The sequence below is a fragment of the Accipiter gentilis genome, chromosome 14, assembly GCF_929443795.1.
Source record: "Accipiter gentilis chromosome 14, bAccGen1.1, whole genome shotgun sequence".
NCBI lineage: Eukaryota > Metazoa > Chordata > Aves > Accipitriformes > Accipitridae > Astur > Astur gentilis.
This window is the reverse complement of record NC_064893.1, coordinates 12,704,236-12,721,778: the sequence shown is the minus strand read 5'-3', so window position 1 is coordinate 12,721,778 and position 17,543 is coordinate 12,704,236. Positions and strand designations below refer to the sequence as shown.

The 17,543-nt window shown below is 40.1% G+C and overlaps 1 protein-coding gene across 12 annotated transcripts in view; it reads right to left on the bottom strand.

The window, feature by feature from the left end:
• ARPP21 (cAMP regulated phosphoprotein 21) overlaps positions 1-17,543 on the bottom strand; it is a 146,198-nt gene that overhangs the window by 81,256 nt on the left and 47,399 nt on the right. For all 12 annotated transcript variants that reach the window (XR_007508127.1, XM_049817070.1, XM_049817072.1 and 9 more), the window contains 2 exons: positions 16,839-16,898; positions 15,800-15,940 (listed from right to left, as the gene is read on the bottom strand). Coding sequence is in view for 11 of the 12 variants with exons in the window: in XM_049817070.1 (XP_049673027.1) it covers positions 15,800-15,940; positions 16,839-16,898 (201 nt within the window). In the remaining variant the exon portion in view is untranslated. The remainder of the gene's footprint in view (positions 1-15,799; positions 15,941-16,838; positions 16,899-17,543) is intronic.

Genomic DNA, 17,543 nt, shown 5'->3' with positions numbered 1-17,543 from the left:
CCTCGTGCAAAAAGCAGCATCCCATATCACCTCACCTTGTGCAAAAAGCAAATTTTAAGAAACTTCTCACGTCACTGAGCTGGTCACTGTCAATAAATAACACTCCAGCCTGCACCACTGCCAGACCCAAACCCATAACGTTTTAAGCCCCACTGATGTTGATAGGGTGTCCAATGGCTTTGACAACTGAGCTGTGAGTCATACGCTGCTATCACCCAGCGGAGGGGCTGCTAACGCACGAGTTGTTTTTTAAAAGCAGTAATAATGCTGTGTCACACCGTGAGGTTTCTATCAGGGAACGCAAACCTTATACTCTGTGCTGAAGGAGCTGCCACCTGCAGTACTGGTAGGAGATGCTCATGTCTAGAGACCTACATAAACAAGACATGAAGTTTTCACTAACATTAACGGACCAACTGTGAAAAAAACAAAAGGTAGAATTTACAGAAGTCAGTGACTTTGTAAATAAAGGTTCTCTAAAAACTTTAAAACAGAAACCTCAGCTTCACCTTTTTTCAGAATGGAAAATGAAACCAGATGCGTAAATCGGCCACTATTTTGTTGTTATAGCACTCAGATTTGCACTTAAGTAATTAGCAATGGATTTCAAATCAAAATACAGCACATACTCCTGCCATACTTACAGCCCATTACAATTCATTGTCAGATGTGCAAGAAATATTTGTAATGAACTGTTAGAAATACAATATGAAGAAACTGCAGCTCTCCCGCCTTTCTTTTCTGTGTAAATTTGAAGGACTCCCACTTCTGCTTACAATTTGCATTTTTGTGACAAAGCGACAAAACATACCGGCCCCATTTCCACAGACTTTGAGAATTCAAGAAACCTTTGTCCATCATCCGTAGGTGCTAGCACTAATGGATATAGGGCCCAACACATGAAAGTCAGCAGACTCTCTGGATGCCCTACTAGTCTTCTTTTGGGAAAGCCCAGAGGAACATGGCTCTCCTCACAGTTTTCTAACCTAATGGTTCATTAGTGATGTTTCCTCATAAACAGAAAGGCTACAAAGCCCCATTAATGGATTGCGAGGTAGGTTGTTCTGCCTTTGCTCCCATTAATGAGCACTGTGCCTGCACAGCCGGAAACAAAGATTCATTCCCTCAAATATTCTGCTTTGACAGGACCAGCTGAGGAATGTTATTTTTCTGGTTTTACATCCTAAAGCACAAACAAAATTTATGCAATTGTACTATCAGTGTAGAATGTATAGTTGTAAACTATGTGCTGAACATCTAATAAACTATATACCAAGCATAATAAATAACTGGGATTTTAAAATGCAGAGGAAAAAAAAGTAATCAAAAATTAGAGAGAAAAAAGCTTGAAAAAGCAATTTGGGAAAGTGTCTCGTCCAAATACTAACTTGTTTAAACGACAACATGGTTTTCATGCTTCACAGCATTATTTTCATGTTTTAATCCCATTTTCACTTCATTTACTATTAAGGAAAATATTTCCAATTGTCAGAAGACAATAGGAGAAGCGTGAGATCAAGCCACGAGCCTAAACTAATGATCCGGTATGTGCCTGTTAATAAAATTAATCTACAAGCCCAGTAGGTGATTAACCTCCAGTTGTGAAAAGAAGTTTGCCTGGGTAGAGGGACTCTACAAATGTGCAGAGCATTATGGAGCACCGTGGTACTACCAGCACCATGAGAAGGTCCCTCCCTCCCAGTCATCACTGCAAATCTAGGCCACCGTTAACAGTGAGGCTGCAAACAGCACGACCAGCTCAGTTAATAAGGATGCAAAGCCTGAGGGAAGACTGTCAGGTGAGAAATAGGATACCACAACAAAAATTATCTTCAGGCACACCAACTTGCATGCCTTCCTCAAACATTAAAAAATCAGAAAAGGATATTTAGGTGAAAGATATGTAAACTACCTATTTTAAAGAAGATATCAGAGTCCAGTGATATTTACACGTTTCTGTTTTTTTCTTCAATACTGTTTACTGCATTTTTTTTTTTAACATCTGTTGCAAAATTGTATTATTAGTAGGATACAGATGGCAAACAATGTTTAAAACCAGTAAGTGGAACCAAATGCTCTAATCATAATCAATTGGGTAGAGAAGAGGTTGACTCTGCAAAGATTTGGGTCTAGTCCTCTGATGGAAGTCAGTGCAAGTTCCACATTCACAGCTTTAAAGTTCCCTGTAACCGTATAATGCATTTACTAAAAGGAAGCAGAGACCTTGTGGTTAATCTGGGGAAATCTGTTGCATTAGTTTATGAATTTGCAGGTGAATCAACTGCTTAAAAATGGAAGAAAATAGTATGCAATTTTGAGTAAGATGCAGGATACTTTCAATATACTAATACAGTATATAGTTACAGTAATACAGCAGATACAGTCGATTCATCTCATGCGAGTCCTAAATTAATAACAATCACATTTACTTCTCTTCTAAGCTTTTTTAGCCCTGATACTGCCAGTAGTAGAGTCTGCACGATATACCAAATGGTGGTTGTGCATGTAAGGGAAGGAATTTATCAAGCTTATTTTCAGTACTGGCATAAATTAAGATCTTACTCAAGTCAAAGCGTGGTTTACAATCATTATTACAAACCCATTTAAAATCAGGAACTTATGCACTATAACCACCCTGGTTACCCAATTTACACCTTCAAGTCCTAACCACACCTCAGTTTAATTTTAAGTGGTAAAAATAGGATTTACATAGCATTTTTGAAGAGACACTAAGTACTTCTGAAGACCTTAACACTAACTCAGGTACTCTAACTGTTTATGGATCTTCTGAAAAAAAAAAAAAAAAAAACCAACAAAAACCCAAAGCAACAAAAAAACTCCAAACAAAACAACCTACAATATCTATCCTATATTGGTGGGTTGATCCTGGCCGCACAGTACACCCATCTACGTGCTAACAACTACGTGCAAGAAAACAGACACGCAAACATATGTTTACAAAGCGTGCTGCCCACCTGTATGACATTCAGTATTTCATTTAGCCCCATGTCTGGAATCAGTGGATCACTTGAGAACGTCAAACCCCACGACTCCAAAAAAGCTTACTGAGGAAATAACAATTCCCTGTTAAGTCAATATGACTTTTGCAATTAGGGGACTGTACTGAGAAAAACAGAAAGTATGACCCAATTATACCTTAAAGGCTCAGAAACCAACACATGGGGAGGGGGAAATCACACAGGCTAAAAAACTGTAAAGTTTGAGGGGTGCGTTTGTTTTGTTTTTATTTAATATAACCTTTTGACCATCCGCATTTTTCTTGCTTGGCAGTATGGGTGGAAGCAAAACATCTGTGCTCTAAAAACATACCTTCACAAAAACACAATTGCATATGAACTCATTTAATATATCCTAGAAGTTGTCAGGTAGCTCAGTTAGTCATCTTCCTGGCAATGTGTTTCAGAACAAAACACACAACGCACTTGCTCCTGCCTGGTAAAGCTTTTGATCAGGTGCTCTGAGTGTTTAAGAGAAACTGTATCTCAGAATAAGTCAGTGCTCTTTGCTGCACATCCTCAGGCAGCTGCGCAGCCCCCTTCTCAACCCCAGATCTGCCAGAAAGCATAAGCCAAACTTTCAGCAGCCAAGACGGCCTCTCTTCTCCATCCTGCCTAGCAAGGCAGCACCATGCTACTCAGGTAGGTGCTGGCAGGATACCTACAGGGAACCAACTTCAGTAGGTGTCCTGCAGCACCCAAACCTTTCGCCATGAAAGGCTTCCCGAAACTCTCTGAGCATCTGCAGACTTCTGCAAAGTCTGCTCCCATTGCTCAAAATCTTTGGAAACCTTTTCCTAATCCATTTTCTTTCACAGGGAAAAGAGGGAGAGGATGGATTACAAAATAACTTTTTAGTGAGTGATTAGTTCACCCAATTGCCAGAACAGTATGTAACAGGCATCATCAAGCCTCCTATCCAGTGTTTTTCCCTGGTTCAAGAGCACTTCTACATACTTCACTGCAATATCAGGTCCAGACTGATGGAGAGTATTCAGGAAATACTGCTTTTGCCTTTCTAGCAGCTGTGCTCCTTCTCATGCAGCCAATGATCATTTCAACTCTTTCAGCCTCAGTTTTTGTGTTTGGAGATTGTTATAACGGTCACTTCGAGATATGGGTCAAGCTTCTTATTTCTGTGCTTGGAATACTTTCACTGGGAGGGTGACTAAGCACTGGCACAGGTTTCCCAGAGAGGTGGTGGAGCCTCCATCCTCAGGTTGGTCCTGGGCAACTGGCTCTAGGTGGTCCTGCTTAAGCAGGGTGGGTTGGACAAGTTGACCTCCATAGGTCCCTTCCAACCTCAACCATGCTGTTATTTTATAAAACACCGACTCAGATATATAGGAACAAACCTATAGCAGAACAAAGCTCCACCACTAACTCTTTTAGATGTTTTTTGTGCCTGCTTTTTCTTTTGCAAGTTGGCCATTATCATTTACCTCTCTCATTTTATAGTTACTTAAAAGCCATCTGCATCCCTACTTAAGCAAGGCCGCAACAAAGACACTTTTCCGGACTCATTCCTTACAATGAAGCCTGTATTTTGGAAATGGTAATGCTAGAATAAGCAGCAAAACATTTGTGTCAGAAAGCAGAAAAAACAGAAGTTAAGATTTTGATAGCAACATCCATTATAAGATTTTTTCCTATTATCATTGTGGTGATTTTAATGTGAGCTACTTCCATTCACTTTAGTAGAGTTTCTCCTAATTTATCTCTGTATGACAGAAAACAGCGTTCACCCCTCAGGCATATTTTTTACATGGACTCTTTAAGAAGAAGTCCCTATTATGTGCTTATTCAATGCTTTTGATTCCAAGTCAACTATTTTAAGTAGTAATGGAAAAAGCCCCAAAACCTAAGTACCTTAACCAGGTGTTCAATATGTAATCAAATTACAGATTTTAAAAACATGTTGCAGAGTGGTAATAGCTATCAGGATACACAGACTAAGGAAGTCACAGGGCATTTCCTTGCGTCTGCCATGTTTAGAGGTAAACTAATGCAGTTTCATACATCTCCATTTGCACGGGAGATAATAAATGAATACCAGGCGCAGGGCGGGGGGGAAATCTGCACTCATTTAAAATAAGTTAATTAGCTCTGAAATAACTGGCTAAGAAACAGGAAACACAGATACCACACCAAAAGGACAAATGGAAACAGACAAGCATGAGCTTTGAATGTTATCGTTCTGAAGACTTAAGTCACTGTATTAGCAGAGCACACAAACAGTCTGGTATTGTCAGGGCTGACTTATATTCAGCCCATAAATCTTTATTATGAGGCATATGTTTCTGACAGCACCACAGTGCACAGGCTGTTGCAAGATGCCTTTCAAAAGAAGCAACAACCTCACCATGTGTGGAAAAGATGGGTTTCCCAGTACAGCGCCTAATGTAGTTAAAAAAAACCCCACAAAACCCTAGCAAGGGCTGTAGCACAGGTCATCTGCAAAAGCCTCACAGGTAATAGAGAAGCAGCTGTCTGAAAGAATGCAATATAGGAATGTGAGTTCAAAAGTGGAGATCGCTGCGGTGTGCAAGAGTCTAAAAAAGTGAACTTTGTATTTGCAATGCAGTGTTCATTTAATGCACGTAATGGGGGACAGCAAGTTAATACTCCTCTCCTGAATGAGTGACAACATGAAGTGAAAGATAGGTAGGTAATGGGGCTAGGAACAGGCAAAACACCACCCCTGGGTACCCGCAGGATCATCATCTGGCAAACAAAATGAATACCTGACAAAGTGTTCTTACATGAGGATGCCATCAGGAGAGCAACAGGATGGTGAAAGAGGGGAAGAAGCGCAGCTGTCGACAAGATTCAGAGAATTTGTGAAGATTTAGGGCACTCTTACGCAGGTGTTCTGATGGTTTAATGGTGTTTTCCTGGTTTAATGGTGTTTTCCTGTTATTTGCACTTGTCTTTAATTAAACCGACTGCTCAGTCCAACATCATGTGGGCCTCTATTTTGAAGGCACGCTGTGACACAGTATGGTGGCCTTTCTTGCTTTGCTAGTTTGTGAATATCTACTACATCTGCCTGCTGTGCTTTTTTTTGGTTTTATGCTGGAGGCTCTCCTAGGGCTCTGCATTACCGCCACAGTAAAACTGCATAAGCATTACTATTTCTTTGCTTTACCTTGCGGGCCAAAACTGTATTATCTGCAGTACAAATGACTGTTTTGATCATGGAGACATGGGAATGTATTCTGAGAGTTCGAGAACTTACAGAACTTGGAAGCAAATATCATCATTGTCAAAAGGCCCCAACTTAAAGGCGAAAGGCAGAATTCCAGCCCTATAGGTTATATTTAATTAAATTATCTCAGAACAATGTTTTCCAAGAATAAGGGCCTGGAATTACAGCCTTCAAATAGGTTTTCCGTATTTAGGGGCTAATAACACAGTTTCAAAAAGACAGAGTGGGAATTTAAATACAGATAATTGTTAAAGTACAGTGCAGTTATATTATCACAACTTAAAACCACTCAAGATGGCATTTCAAGCATTTGAAGGTAAATGCCTCATTAACAGATTGCTGCTTTTATAGTATGAGTCACTAAGAACTTCTGTTATGATGATAAAAGCACATTAAAAGCCATCAAAAAAAATCAACCCTGTACAAGACAGTTCCTTCAAGGTGCTGCCTTTTCTGTAGCACAGGGGGGAAAAAACCCTCTCAAATACCAAATGCTGCATTTTTCCTGGTACATTCTCTAACATTTTTTTCAGAACAGCATCTGGACTCTAAACACATTCTGTATTTATTAGTAAACAAGGATGTGAAAAGTCACAAGTTATTTTTGCAGGCATTCTCCCCCTCTAACTGGGGTTGCAGATAAGTCTGGCAGGACTGAAAGAAAGAGCCAGTAATGCCACATGGAAGCGACGTCTCCCTGCGTTTTTCGTTCAACGAGTGTGAGGTTTATTCTGTCACTCTTGCCCACCCTTCAAGATGCTCAGTTCTAGTACCCCAGCAGCACGATTGCAGTGAGGCTGGCACGAGGAGCGTTTTCCATTATGAAAACCATGATGAAGCTGAATGTTGCAGGATGGATAGAGTCAATGTACACCAGATCTCTTCCGTGCCAAGTTATTCTGTGTGTGGACCAAGCACAGGGCCAGATCTTGAAGGCTTCCAAAGTAGACAGTATTTAAAGAACCTGATCTAATGTTGCGGTATCCTCATACAAGTCATGACCCTCACAAGCTTTCCTAAAGCTTAATTCCAGAAAGTCATCCTGTTTTAATGTATGGATGAAAACCCCCAGTACATCTTGACTCCCCAAGAGTCTGCCTGAGTACAGGCTTCAATATTTGGCCCACTATTTTGGGCCCAGAACATGGGAATCTAGTTCTGAACACGGGAGAAGCTGGCAGGCCAAGGCCACATGGAAACACCAGCTCTTTTGCTAGATGGGGCTGAAGTGCAACATGCACTCTCAGACAGGGACCACTTTAGGAGCTTCAAAATACTCTGCTGTCCTCCTATGATCAAACTAAGATTATTTCTGTACCCGAGGAACCTGCTTCTCCTGCTCCCACTCTCCCGGATTGCATTTAGTTCTTGATATTCAGGATCTCTATTGGGACTGAACATCTTGCAGAGCACCAATTTATTTCCAGCTAGTAGAGGCTTGTAAGTGGTAGCATAGTTTATTATGCAATTCATTAATATTTGATTTTAAGGATGTGGCATACTCTGTAAGTGGCTGAAAATTACAGTGTTGCATAACTGCTGTGATCTATTTAAAATTACATTTTTCTATCTTAGAAGTTCAAAAATTAACAAGGAAGAGAGAGACAAAAAGGAAGCAAATTCAAGATTTGAAGACTACCAAAGAAGGCAAGATGGTTCCCCAAAAGCCAAGAGGCTAATGAAGAAACTATTAATCCTCTTGAAATGCCCCATGCATACTAATTAATACCATAAAAAATTCTTGTGCTTACTTCTACTTCAGGCCATGAACATTTTCCCCATCTCCAGCAGGAAGACTTGTGGATCAGAAGTCATCCCCTGAACAATCACTGGCCTGAAGAACAGTACCCGTTTTTAATAAACTGTCAGAGACAGCCTCACAAGGCTACCTTGGAAACAGGGAGCAGAAACAATTGAAATGACAGAGGTTTCTCAAAACTCACGATACTTTTTTCATTTCTAGTGATCATATCATATTTCCTACATTGAACAAGGAGCAGGCAACAGAAGTGTAAAAGGCAATTACTAAAAACAATTTGGACCAATTCTAAAATTCACTTGCTCATATATCAGCACCTCATTTCTGAAATGCCCAGATTTGAAGATGTTATTTCAGCTACTACTAACGTACAGTTACCTCTGAAGAAAGCATAGGGGCCATTTCAGATTTCCAGATCTCCATCCAGTGATTTGAATGTATAAATGACCAAACAGCATCTTGATTAACAGGCACTTTCCTGCTACAGCTTGGATGAGCACATAAAGACATGGGTTAATTACTCATGCAAGGAAGAGCTTCCCTCAACCGAATTACCTACTTGCTATTCCATAGCACTGCCTTCCTGTGTAACCTCCCATCTCCCCGCACAGAGCACGTGACAATAACCTTCTAGGTTTATCAAAGCTTATACTATTAAGTGGTGTGATTGTAAGGATTACGAAAAAAAGAAAAAAGAAACAAGAGAAATACCATAGATGTCTTCTGATTAATGCTTAACTAGTATTTCATTACAGTATGGAACAGCTGTAAAGTACATGTCCACCTTAATTACAAACAATTTAGTTTTGATACATTAGATGAAAATTTAATATTGGCGCTATTAGAACTGGTTCATTAACGCTAACATCTCATTTACAGAGTAAGCCATTTCCATGGGTCCAGTATATGGCTTACACTGATTGAAGTAAGAATGAAGCCAGTATTTAAGGGTCAAATTCAGCTCAACTTCAAGCGTAGCAAGTTGGTTTTTTCTTTTGTATCTTTCTTATAAAACAGGCATGTGACTAAAATGAGAGAATGCTTGCTCAGAAAAAAGGTTCTCCTAATTCAGTATCATTAAAATAGAGAAAATAAACATTTTAAAAAAAAAAAAAAAAAAAAGAGACTACTGGGAAAAAAAGAAGCTCAATCTCTTCCAGATGAGCATCAAGCAGTGAAATGATGAACACGCACAACCTCAAATAATGCATTTAGCAGAACAGTGGCAACTTTATGTCTGAAACAAATGCCTGTAGCATAATAGTAAGATTTTGCTAAAATCCCTACCGGTTATTAACATATGTACGCCCTGAATTGCTTCTCCAATCACCACGTGACTGGATAAAAAAAGGCAATTAGTCCATGTGAGATGGCTCTCTCCCGCAGTAAGAAGCTGAGGCATTGTAGTGCACGAGAAAGCTCAGGCCACTGCCAGAGGCAGACACTTCCTGAACCTCAATGCAAAATGTCTAATTCCCCTTAATGCTTTTCTGTTTCTCGGGAAGTTCCCCACTCCTTCTCGGATGTGAAAGCCTTCCCCTGCTTGGCATGCAGGGATGCGCTGCCCAGCTCTGGGCTGCAGCTCCGACCACAGCAGGAAAGGCCAGAAAGGAGGGAAAGGCCAGAAAGGAGGGAAAGGCCAGAAAGGAGGGAAAGGCCAAAACCTAAGCATCACAGCAATGACTACTGGGACACCGGGCTCTTGAATCCTAAACACAATTACTATTGCATGGAAAAAAGTTTTTTTCTGATCATGTTCCTAATTTAACTCCAGACTGAAGTAAACAGATTATTCTTGTATGAAAAAGTCAAGAAATAAAATCCATGAAGACTTTGGTACTCAAATGCTACATATGTTACTATATAGCTACATAAGCTCAGAGTTATTATTATATATTATTGTTTTATTGATATTCTTACTAAATTCTTAGTTGCACAATGTATTATTTCATCTTAAACTGGAACAAAATGTCTCAGCCAATTACAGTGTTATTTCTCAATTACACGTTTTTTCCATTGTAGTTGCATACATCTACTATGCACCCTTATATTTCTCTACACATTTATAACATATGATGTTGGTATACTGATCAGGCAACAGCAATTGTAAACCAGAGGAAAAGCAGATATCTCCAGTTTCTGCTTACTTCTTAGTAGTCAAGGAGCAACTATTCTGAACTGAAGATGGGAAAGACATAACTACAATAGGAAATGTGAATGGAGCTGATTCCATAGTCCTTGGAATAAACGGAATACTCCAATGAAAAAAAATAAAACCAGAAATAATGGTGTTCACATATGTTTTCCTGCATCACGTCCCTCATAAAAGCAATTCTGCTCTCATGAGATCATTACTGTGTGTACATATATGATAATCAAGGATAGCATAATGTGCTTAAATGCAGATGCAATACCATACAGCAAACCTTTGCCAGGTAACTCTTCTATAGTACAACGCAGAGGGGGGCAAGGGGACAAAACTGTGCTTCAAAGGCTCTAGCAAACTTTGAATTGCTTTGACTGAGATTTTACAAAGCAGATATGCATGTTCAGGTACACAGTTGTAACTACTACCACATACCTAACTGAAAAAGAGTCGTTATGAATTGTGTGTGGAAAACAGCCCATCTTTCCCATCAGCAAACAACTGCTTAAAGAAACTAAAGTCATTTACACTGAATACCTTATGCAGTCAAGGGGGAAGGCATACTTTTCTGCATGCTCCAAAGGTGGTAACATTTGGCACTTCAAGGAATTATTCTTGGCACTTCAGCCTAGGGTAAAAAAAAAATTCTAGAAACTATTCCCCATTGAAATTGCCAATGTTCAGTGAATGCCATTTTTCTGATATGTCTGTAGGATCCTGTACCAAAGTTCAGATTCTTATCTTAAGATGGTGAAACTGGCACAGTGCACCTCTACTAGCATAGATGTTATCAACAGCAAGATCACTCAGTGTATACACAATAGAAACCTAAAGGGAACTTTTCTTCTTTGCCTGCAATTCAAACCAGCCCTACACAGAGGAGACAGAATAACAGACTGTATATGTCATAACTATGAAGGTCTTGTTGGTTACTCAAAGCACATACTGTACACGGTCTCCTTCTGCTGATACAGTTCAACCCTAGATTACAAGGAACCCCTGTAAAACACGTAGCATCTAAGTACTGCCCAAAGTTTTTGACATATCTCAAAGGCACCAAAAACCACTTCCGACTCGGCCAATATTATATTAACAATTACATATTAACAGAGTAGGAAGAAAACCAAATATCACAAGGATCATAACTCATGATGCTCTTGGAAAAAAATTAGTCATAACTGCAGATGTGAATATTGGTATAAAGTTCATAATAGGTATGTTACACCCTCAGAATGTATGAAAATGTCTAAATACAACCATTATATATCATAAGCACTCCACCTTCTCCATTCTGGTGAGTCCTGCCACTCACACTTATATAAAAATGTACATGAATGCATGCGTGGGCTATGGTATAGACATACTTGTCACACGGGTGACTATCTCAACCAAGTGAAAACCCTTTTCATTTACCAAGCGCACCAGACACACTTCACCTACATTTCTCCACCTATATACAGATTATCAAATGAATGAATCTAATTGAACTGATATGTATAATAATACAAACAGTTCTGCAAAAAGCTCTGAAGTACTTCCAGTTGTTTGACAGGAATTATGAGGAATATACAGAATGGAAGGTGGCGCACATTTTTTTGGCTCCAATTTGGGATGCCGTGTCTAATATATTGCCTCCATTCCAAACTTCTGTTTATATCATATTTCACTGTCTTAAGTTCCCCGTACATTTCTCTATATCTTTACATAGATGACAGGTGGACACAGATAACAGACAAATATACATTTGACACAATGGTGACATGAGCAGTTTCATACTGAACAAAACAGACTTCCCATGTTAACTAGTATTTGAGCTCTTTGACTATACACCTAAAACAACAAAAAATCCTTCCTCGTTTTCTGATCAACTTTTCTCACGTATACTGCTGAAAATAAGACTTCAAAAGTTGGACAATTAGTTAGGCAGGACGTTTTAAGATATGAGACCATGAAAAATGGTATTTATTTTTTCAAAGTTATTCTCCTTTTTTAACTTCATTTCAAAAATCATATGGAAATATAATTTGTTTTTAAAATCCACTATTCTGTAATGAGAGCTAGCGTACAGAGACTTAACTTTATGAAGGTTAACAAACATTTGGGTAGTTGAGGTCATCTCTGTGTTTTAAAATTTCATTTCATAAAAAAGCTTCAAAACCAGTATGACTTGGGCACAATTCCAATTAAAAAAAAAAAAAAAAAAAAGGGCACCTTAGATTAAGCTCCTCACCATAAATACACTTCAAACTGCAAAATTGTCATTATGGTCTGACTGTATTTTTAAGATACTTCAGTGAGGGTTCACAAAAGCTGTGGTACTGTGATCCCAGAGAGATTCAAGTCCTAATGCATTTTTACCATCATTTTCCCCTCTCTGTAAAGCAGCATGGACGACAAGCCACAGCCCTCCTTCCAGCTGCGACCTCTTCAATAAGTACTTTCTCAAATTCCAGACCCCTGAAAAGTAGGTACTTTATAGGCACGGGGATGTATAAGTGGATATACGTTGCCCTAAGACGGCCAATCGATGAATGAAATGAAATGCTCCCATCCACCCCATGCATACCCTAGTCCCTTCTTGGACAGACCCTACTCTGTACCACAGCACCCCTAAGGTACTGTTGTTTCCAGATTTTCTCAAACAGCCTCTTCATCTCAAAGCCATTAACTCTTCTGACACTTGTGCCTCCAAACACCTGTGGGCAGTGAGCACGGGAGGTCTCTGCTGAACAGAATAAATGCACCTCACTACCTGGAGCCAAGGAACGACTCATCGCCTGCAAGTGTGAGCAGAGATGTGACACAAACCCTCACTCAGCCATGAGGTGCTTATTCAAGCCCATACAGCGACTCTGCAGAGTCACATGCTCTTCCCAAACAGACAGACAGACACACACACAGAAGTCACAGCCAGTGCAGAATTTATGAATTCTTGAGCACACAAGAATATTCTTCCCTCTCCACAGTATGCAGCTAAAGTACTTTGGAAACCAAATGCCATAAAGAGATAATTTATTGTCAAACTGTGAGTCTTCAGAATATCTGTCTATTGGCCCCCTCCATAAATTTGCATAAAACTGTCAAGGCTCAGGCTCACAGCACAGCATAACCACGTTGAACAGCATTTCAGCTGCTTTCCAGATTCTCCGGTATTCTGGATACTGTCCAAGTAGTAATTAATAGAGTCAACACATTCCCAGTATTTGGTGTTGATTCTGAACCGCGCAAAATTGTCTCCTCTGAGAGTACTGAAATGCAGAACACATGAAATCACATCAGATGCTTTCAGATGTGGAACTTCCACAATATTTGCCATGGATAATAAAAATCTCATCAGCCCTTATTCAAGCTGGATAATAACAATCTATTTTCTGTCAGAGCCAGGGATGTTTTAAAAAAACATGCCATCTCCTCCAGTCATGAAAAGAAAGAGCTACTTCCACAAAGCTTTATTTCACAGTAGTATCAAAATAAGGTAAATAACACACTGGAAGCACCATCATGCAATACGAGCTTCATATAATCCAGTTACCTACCACCAAATCGCTGCAGAAGGGAAACAATCTGCAGTTTGCGTGGTGCTTACAAATCAGCTGTACTCACAGTCAACAGAGGGGCAAAGCCCTGTGTTTATTTCCGGAAGATCTACACAGGAATGGTGTCGGAACCAGTTTGTCTGGCTCCGTGCCTCACCTCCAGCTTGCAAGACCACAGCTGAAAGGGTCACCCACCCGTGACAGCCCTGCGACAGCCTGCCTGTCAAGCTTGCCCACAGGGATGCCAGTTCCTGCCTGGTAAACAGCCTTGTTTGCTCATTCCCACCACAGGAGAAGCCACAGCTTCACCACCGCCCTCGGATAAAGTTTTTACTATCGAAGAAGACTTCGGTGTCCTCTCCAGAAGCGCTGTGCGAGCATTTCCAACAGCACTCCCAGTGCAACCCATCTCTGTGACCCACAGCCACGCAACCCAACAAGGCATTATCAGATATTAACGTGGTATGATCACTTTATCAAGTCAACCAGGAGAAGGCAATGCTGTGAGGAAAGATCTGTAGCAGTTGCACTACAGAGGTGACACAGAGGTGAAGGGAAAAGGGAGAACTGTAAAGAGAAAAGGAATGCCTAAAAAGCATTCAGATATGACTGATTGTGTTTTGTTTAAGAGGAGACTCATTTTTTTTTCTCATCTGCAGCTCAAAAATGAACACTGGTTTGCTGCATACCCAGCTTTTTCTTATTTATAGCCAAAACACAGCCCTTGGACAGGGGCAGGTATTACCAGACCCTGAGGCTAAGTCTTAGCAGCCTGAGCGTTAGTTTTATTGAGCTACTGTAATTCTCTTGACTTCTGAAAAATCAGAGGTTAGTGCACGCTTTATTCAAACTTTTAAAAACATTCACGTCTAAGTGTCTTTTTGCAGATGTCCGAGTACCTCAGGAATTGCCCATGAAAAGCATCTAAAATAAACTGTCCATGATCTTAAATCTACTTCACACACATGAAAGATTTGTAGGGTTCAGTGAAATAACAAATACCAATGTGTCTGGCTCAGGTTTCGATCTTGCAAAGTCAGGTAGTCCCTGCAGCCTTCTACAGGAAGAGCTAATAACATTAAAAAAAAAAGAAAAAAAAAGGTGGGGGGGGGGGGGGGCAACAAATTCTCTTCAACTGCATCTATGTAAATTACCTCACTACTGGGTATGTAAATGAAATAAATGTTTTTATTTCTGCTACTAATTGAATACAGGAAGCACACAATTTTCAAATGGGGCTTTCCTGTTCCAAAACCAGATACCAAAACTTCGTTACCCAGTTGTAATTACTTCCTCTTCATTATGTAGTTTATAGGTAAAGAGGCAGAGGAAGGCCACAGTTCCCAGATGGTTAATACACACATGGCACTCGGCAGAACAAGTGATGCTGATTAGGCAAGGACACATGACTGCATCTTTGTTGAGTTAGCCAAGGAACTTCATATCGAGCTTTTGCCAGCTTTATACAGGTTCATGGAGGAGAGCATAAAGCATGCCAGCACAAGTTTAACCTGCCAGAAATTTTGCAATGCATTTGAACCATCAGAAGGAATTTATATCCCACAAAACTCTGTGGTCAAAAGATGAGATTTGAAGAGAAAATAAAGTGGAACCAGGAGGGTAGAAGAGGAGGAAAAGGGAATGAATGGTAGCAGGTGGTGGAGGGGAACCAAATCCTAAACAATCAGGTTGGGCAGAAAAATGACTCTTGAAGCAGGGAGAGCCAGAATAAGGGAAGAGGCAATCTGCCAAATACATTTGGGTTATTTAGGAATGTAGCCATATGGTATCAGGTGACATGTAAAGCAACGAGCTCATTTCTGTAGCAAAGTGGTGGCACTAAGGAGCCAGGGAAAGTAACATTCCAAGACACTGTGTTAAGTTTCTCGCAAGAGATAAATTGGGTTGATTTCTCCTTATGCATCTTTATATCCTTAAATAACCTCACAGTGTGAGCCCTGTCCTTCTCTCCCATCCTGGAAAGCGATAAACAGCACTCACTCTTGCTACAAAAATAATTAAAAAAAAATAAAATTATATATATATTAAAAAAAAAATACACCATGCAGTCATGGTACAAAACCAGCTCTTGTGAAAGGAAACAAGGAAAAAGACAGCAGTGTTGCTACTTACATTCTTGTATTGCTGGTCTTGTTGATAATTACAGATTTTCCAGTCTGATCCACATTGTGATCCATTCCAAAGTAAGCTGCCACTCTGTGCACTAACATCCTCTGATACGATGACATCTGAGGGAACTTTTTATAGTGATTACTGGAAGAAAAAGAAAACAAATCGCATTGATAATTATATTTCCCTCTAAGCTATAATTAAATGAACATAGCAATACATTTGATAATTCAGTGGACAGAAATCTAAACTGAAAACTTCTCCTTTGTGCGTTTACAATTAAATGTTTGCTACAAGGTAGAAAAAAGAAAAGCATTATTTTTGGAGTTTCCAATAAGCACATTTCCATGCACTACAATGGGACAAACAAAGCTCCCGCTTACATGGTATCTACTGCTTATTTTGTATATTGGGAAGAACCTGTCCCCTGACCCCGCACACACACTCACGCTCTCTGCACAAACTGTCCTGCAGATTTGCCAAGACACCAGCAACAGCTTTCTGCCTTTCTCCCAAAGGTCAGGTGCAGGGTGGTGCTGGAAAGATCTAGTTTGATCCTCCTTTCTTCTCTCTTACTGACAAAATGCTTATTTCCCATCAGCATAATTTCTTCCTCTGCTGCTATTCTGACTCTATTTCTTAAAGCTGCAGAAACAGTTTAGTATAAAGAGCACGTGGTAGCAAGAATCCCTCCACCCAAGTTCAGCTCTATTTTCCAATGCATTACAACAACGTAGCACACAGGGAAGCCCATGAGGTAGCATATTTGATCATCCTCTGCACTGAAAGCTTTCATTATATTTTTGGACCTAAATGAGTGGAGCCAGTGCAATTATGATGCAATGAAAAGCAAAAGGTTTTAATTTACATCTACTGTACTTTAAGCAGTACCACCACGTGTCAGGAAATAAAAGCCTGATCTTGCAGCGTGCCAGTAACAGTGCTCAGGAGCACTGTGGTCCATATGAGCTTATCCCTAGTGCAGCTCTCATTGCTACACACACACACGTGACTTAATAACCAAGGGTGGAACTTGACTTACTTGTTGTCACTAATAAAATCAATAATTTCCTGTTCCATTTTCAAGAGTATCATTCTGTCCCTGTCAAAAAGAAACGCAAGGATTTGTAGCACCAACTACCAATAGACATTTTAGATGAAAAAATGAACATATCAATGTTTGTAAGGCAATTTTGCAAGTGTTGTCAGCCATCTTGATTAAAAATCAAACGTGCTTTGCCCTGGCGCATCTGGAGAAGATTGCAGCCTGTTTTCCTGCACCTTCGCTGACATACGTGACAGATCTAGCTCTTCCTTGAGCTCAGCTATGGTCTGAGAGTGCTTCCAGCCACACCAGGCTGTGATCAGTGCATTGCATAGAAAGCCTCCGACTGCTATGGATAGCTTTGGTCCTTTTTCACCCTGTTTTTTGATGGAAAATGAGATTTCCAGCTAACCTAGCTCTTTCATGAGAAGAGCTGCTACCCACAGCAATTTTCAACATTTTGTCTGAGACATATCTTCCACAAAGCATTGATCTGCAGGCAAGAAGACTGTGCATGTGTAATCTAGTTAGAGAGCACAATAGAGAACAACGCCTTTGAACTCTGGCTCCCAGCAGGCAATGCCGCAGCATTTCTCAGTGCAAATGCTCTGTTTTCAACTGGACAGTCTCAGATGTTCCTCTTTCCCCGCCTCTCCTGCCAAAAAACGTTCAAAAACTTCCCCAGCGTATTTCCACGCATAC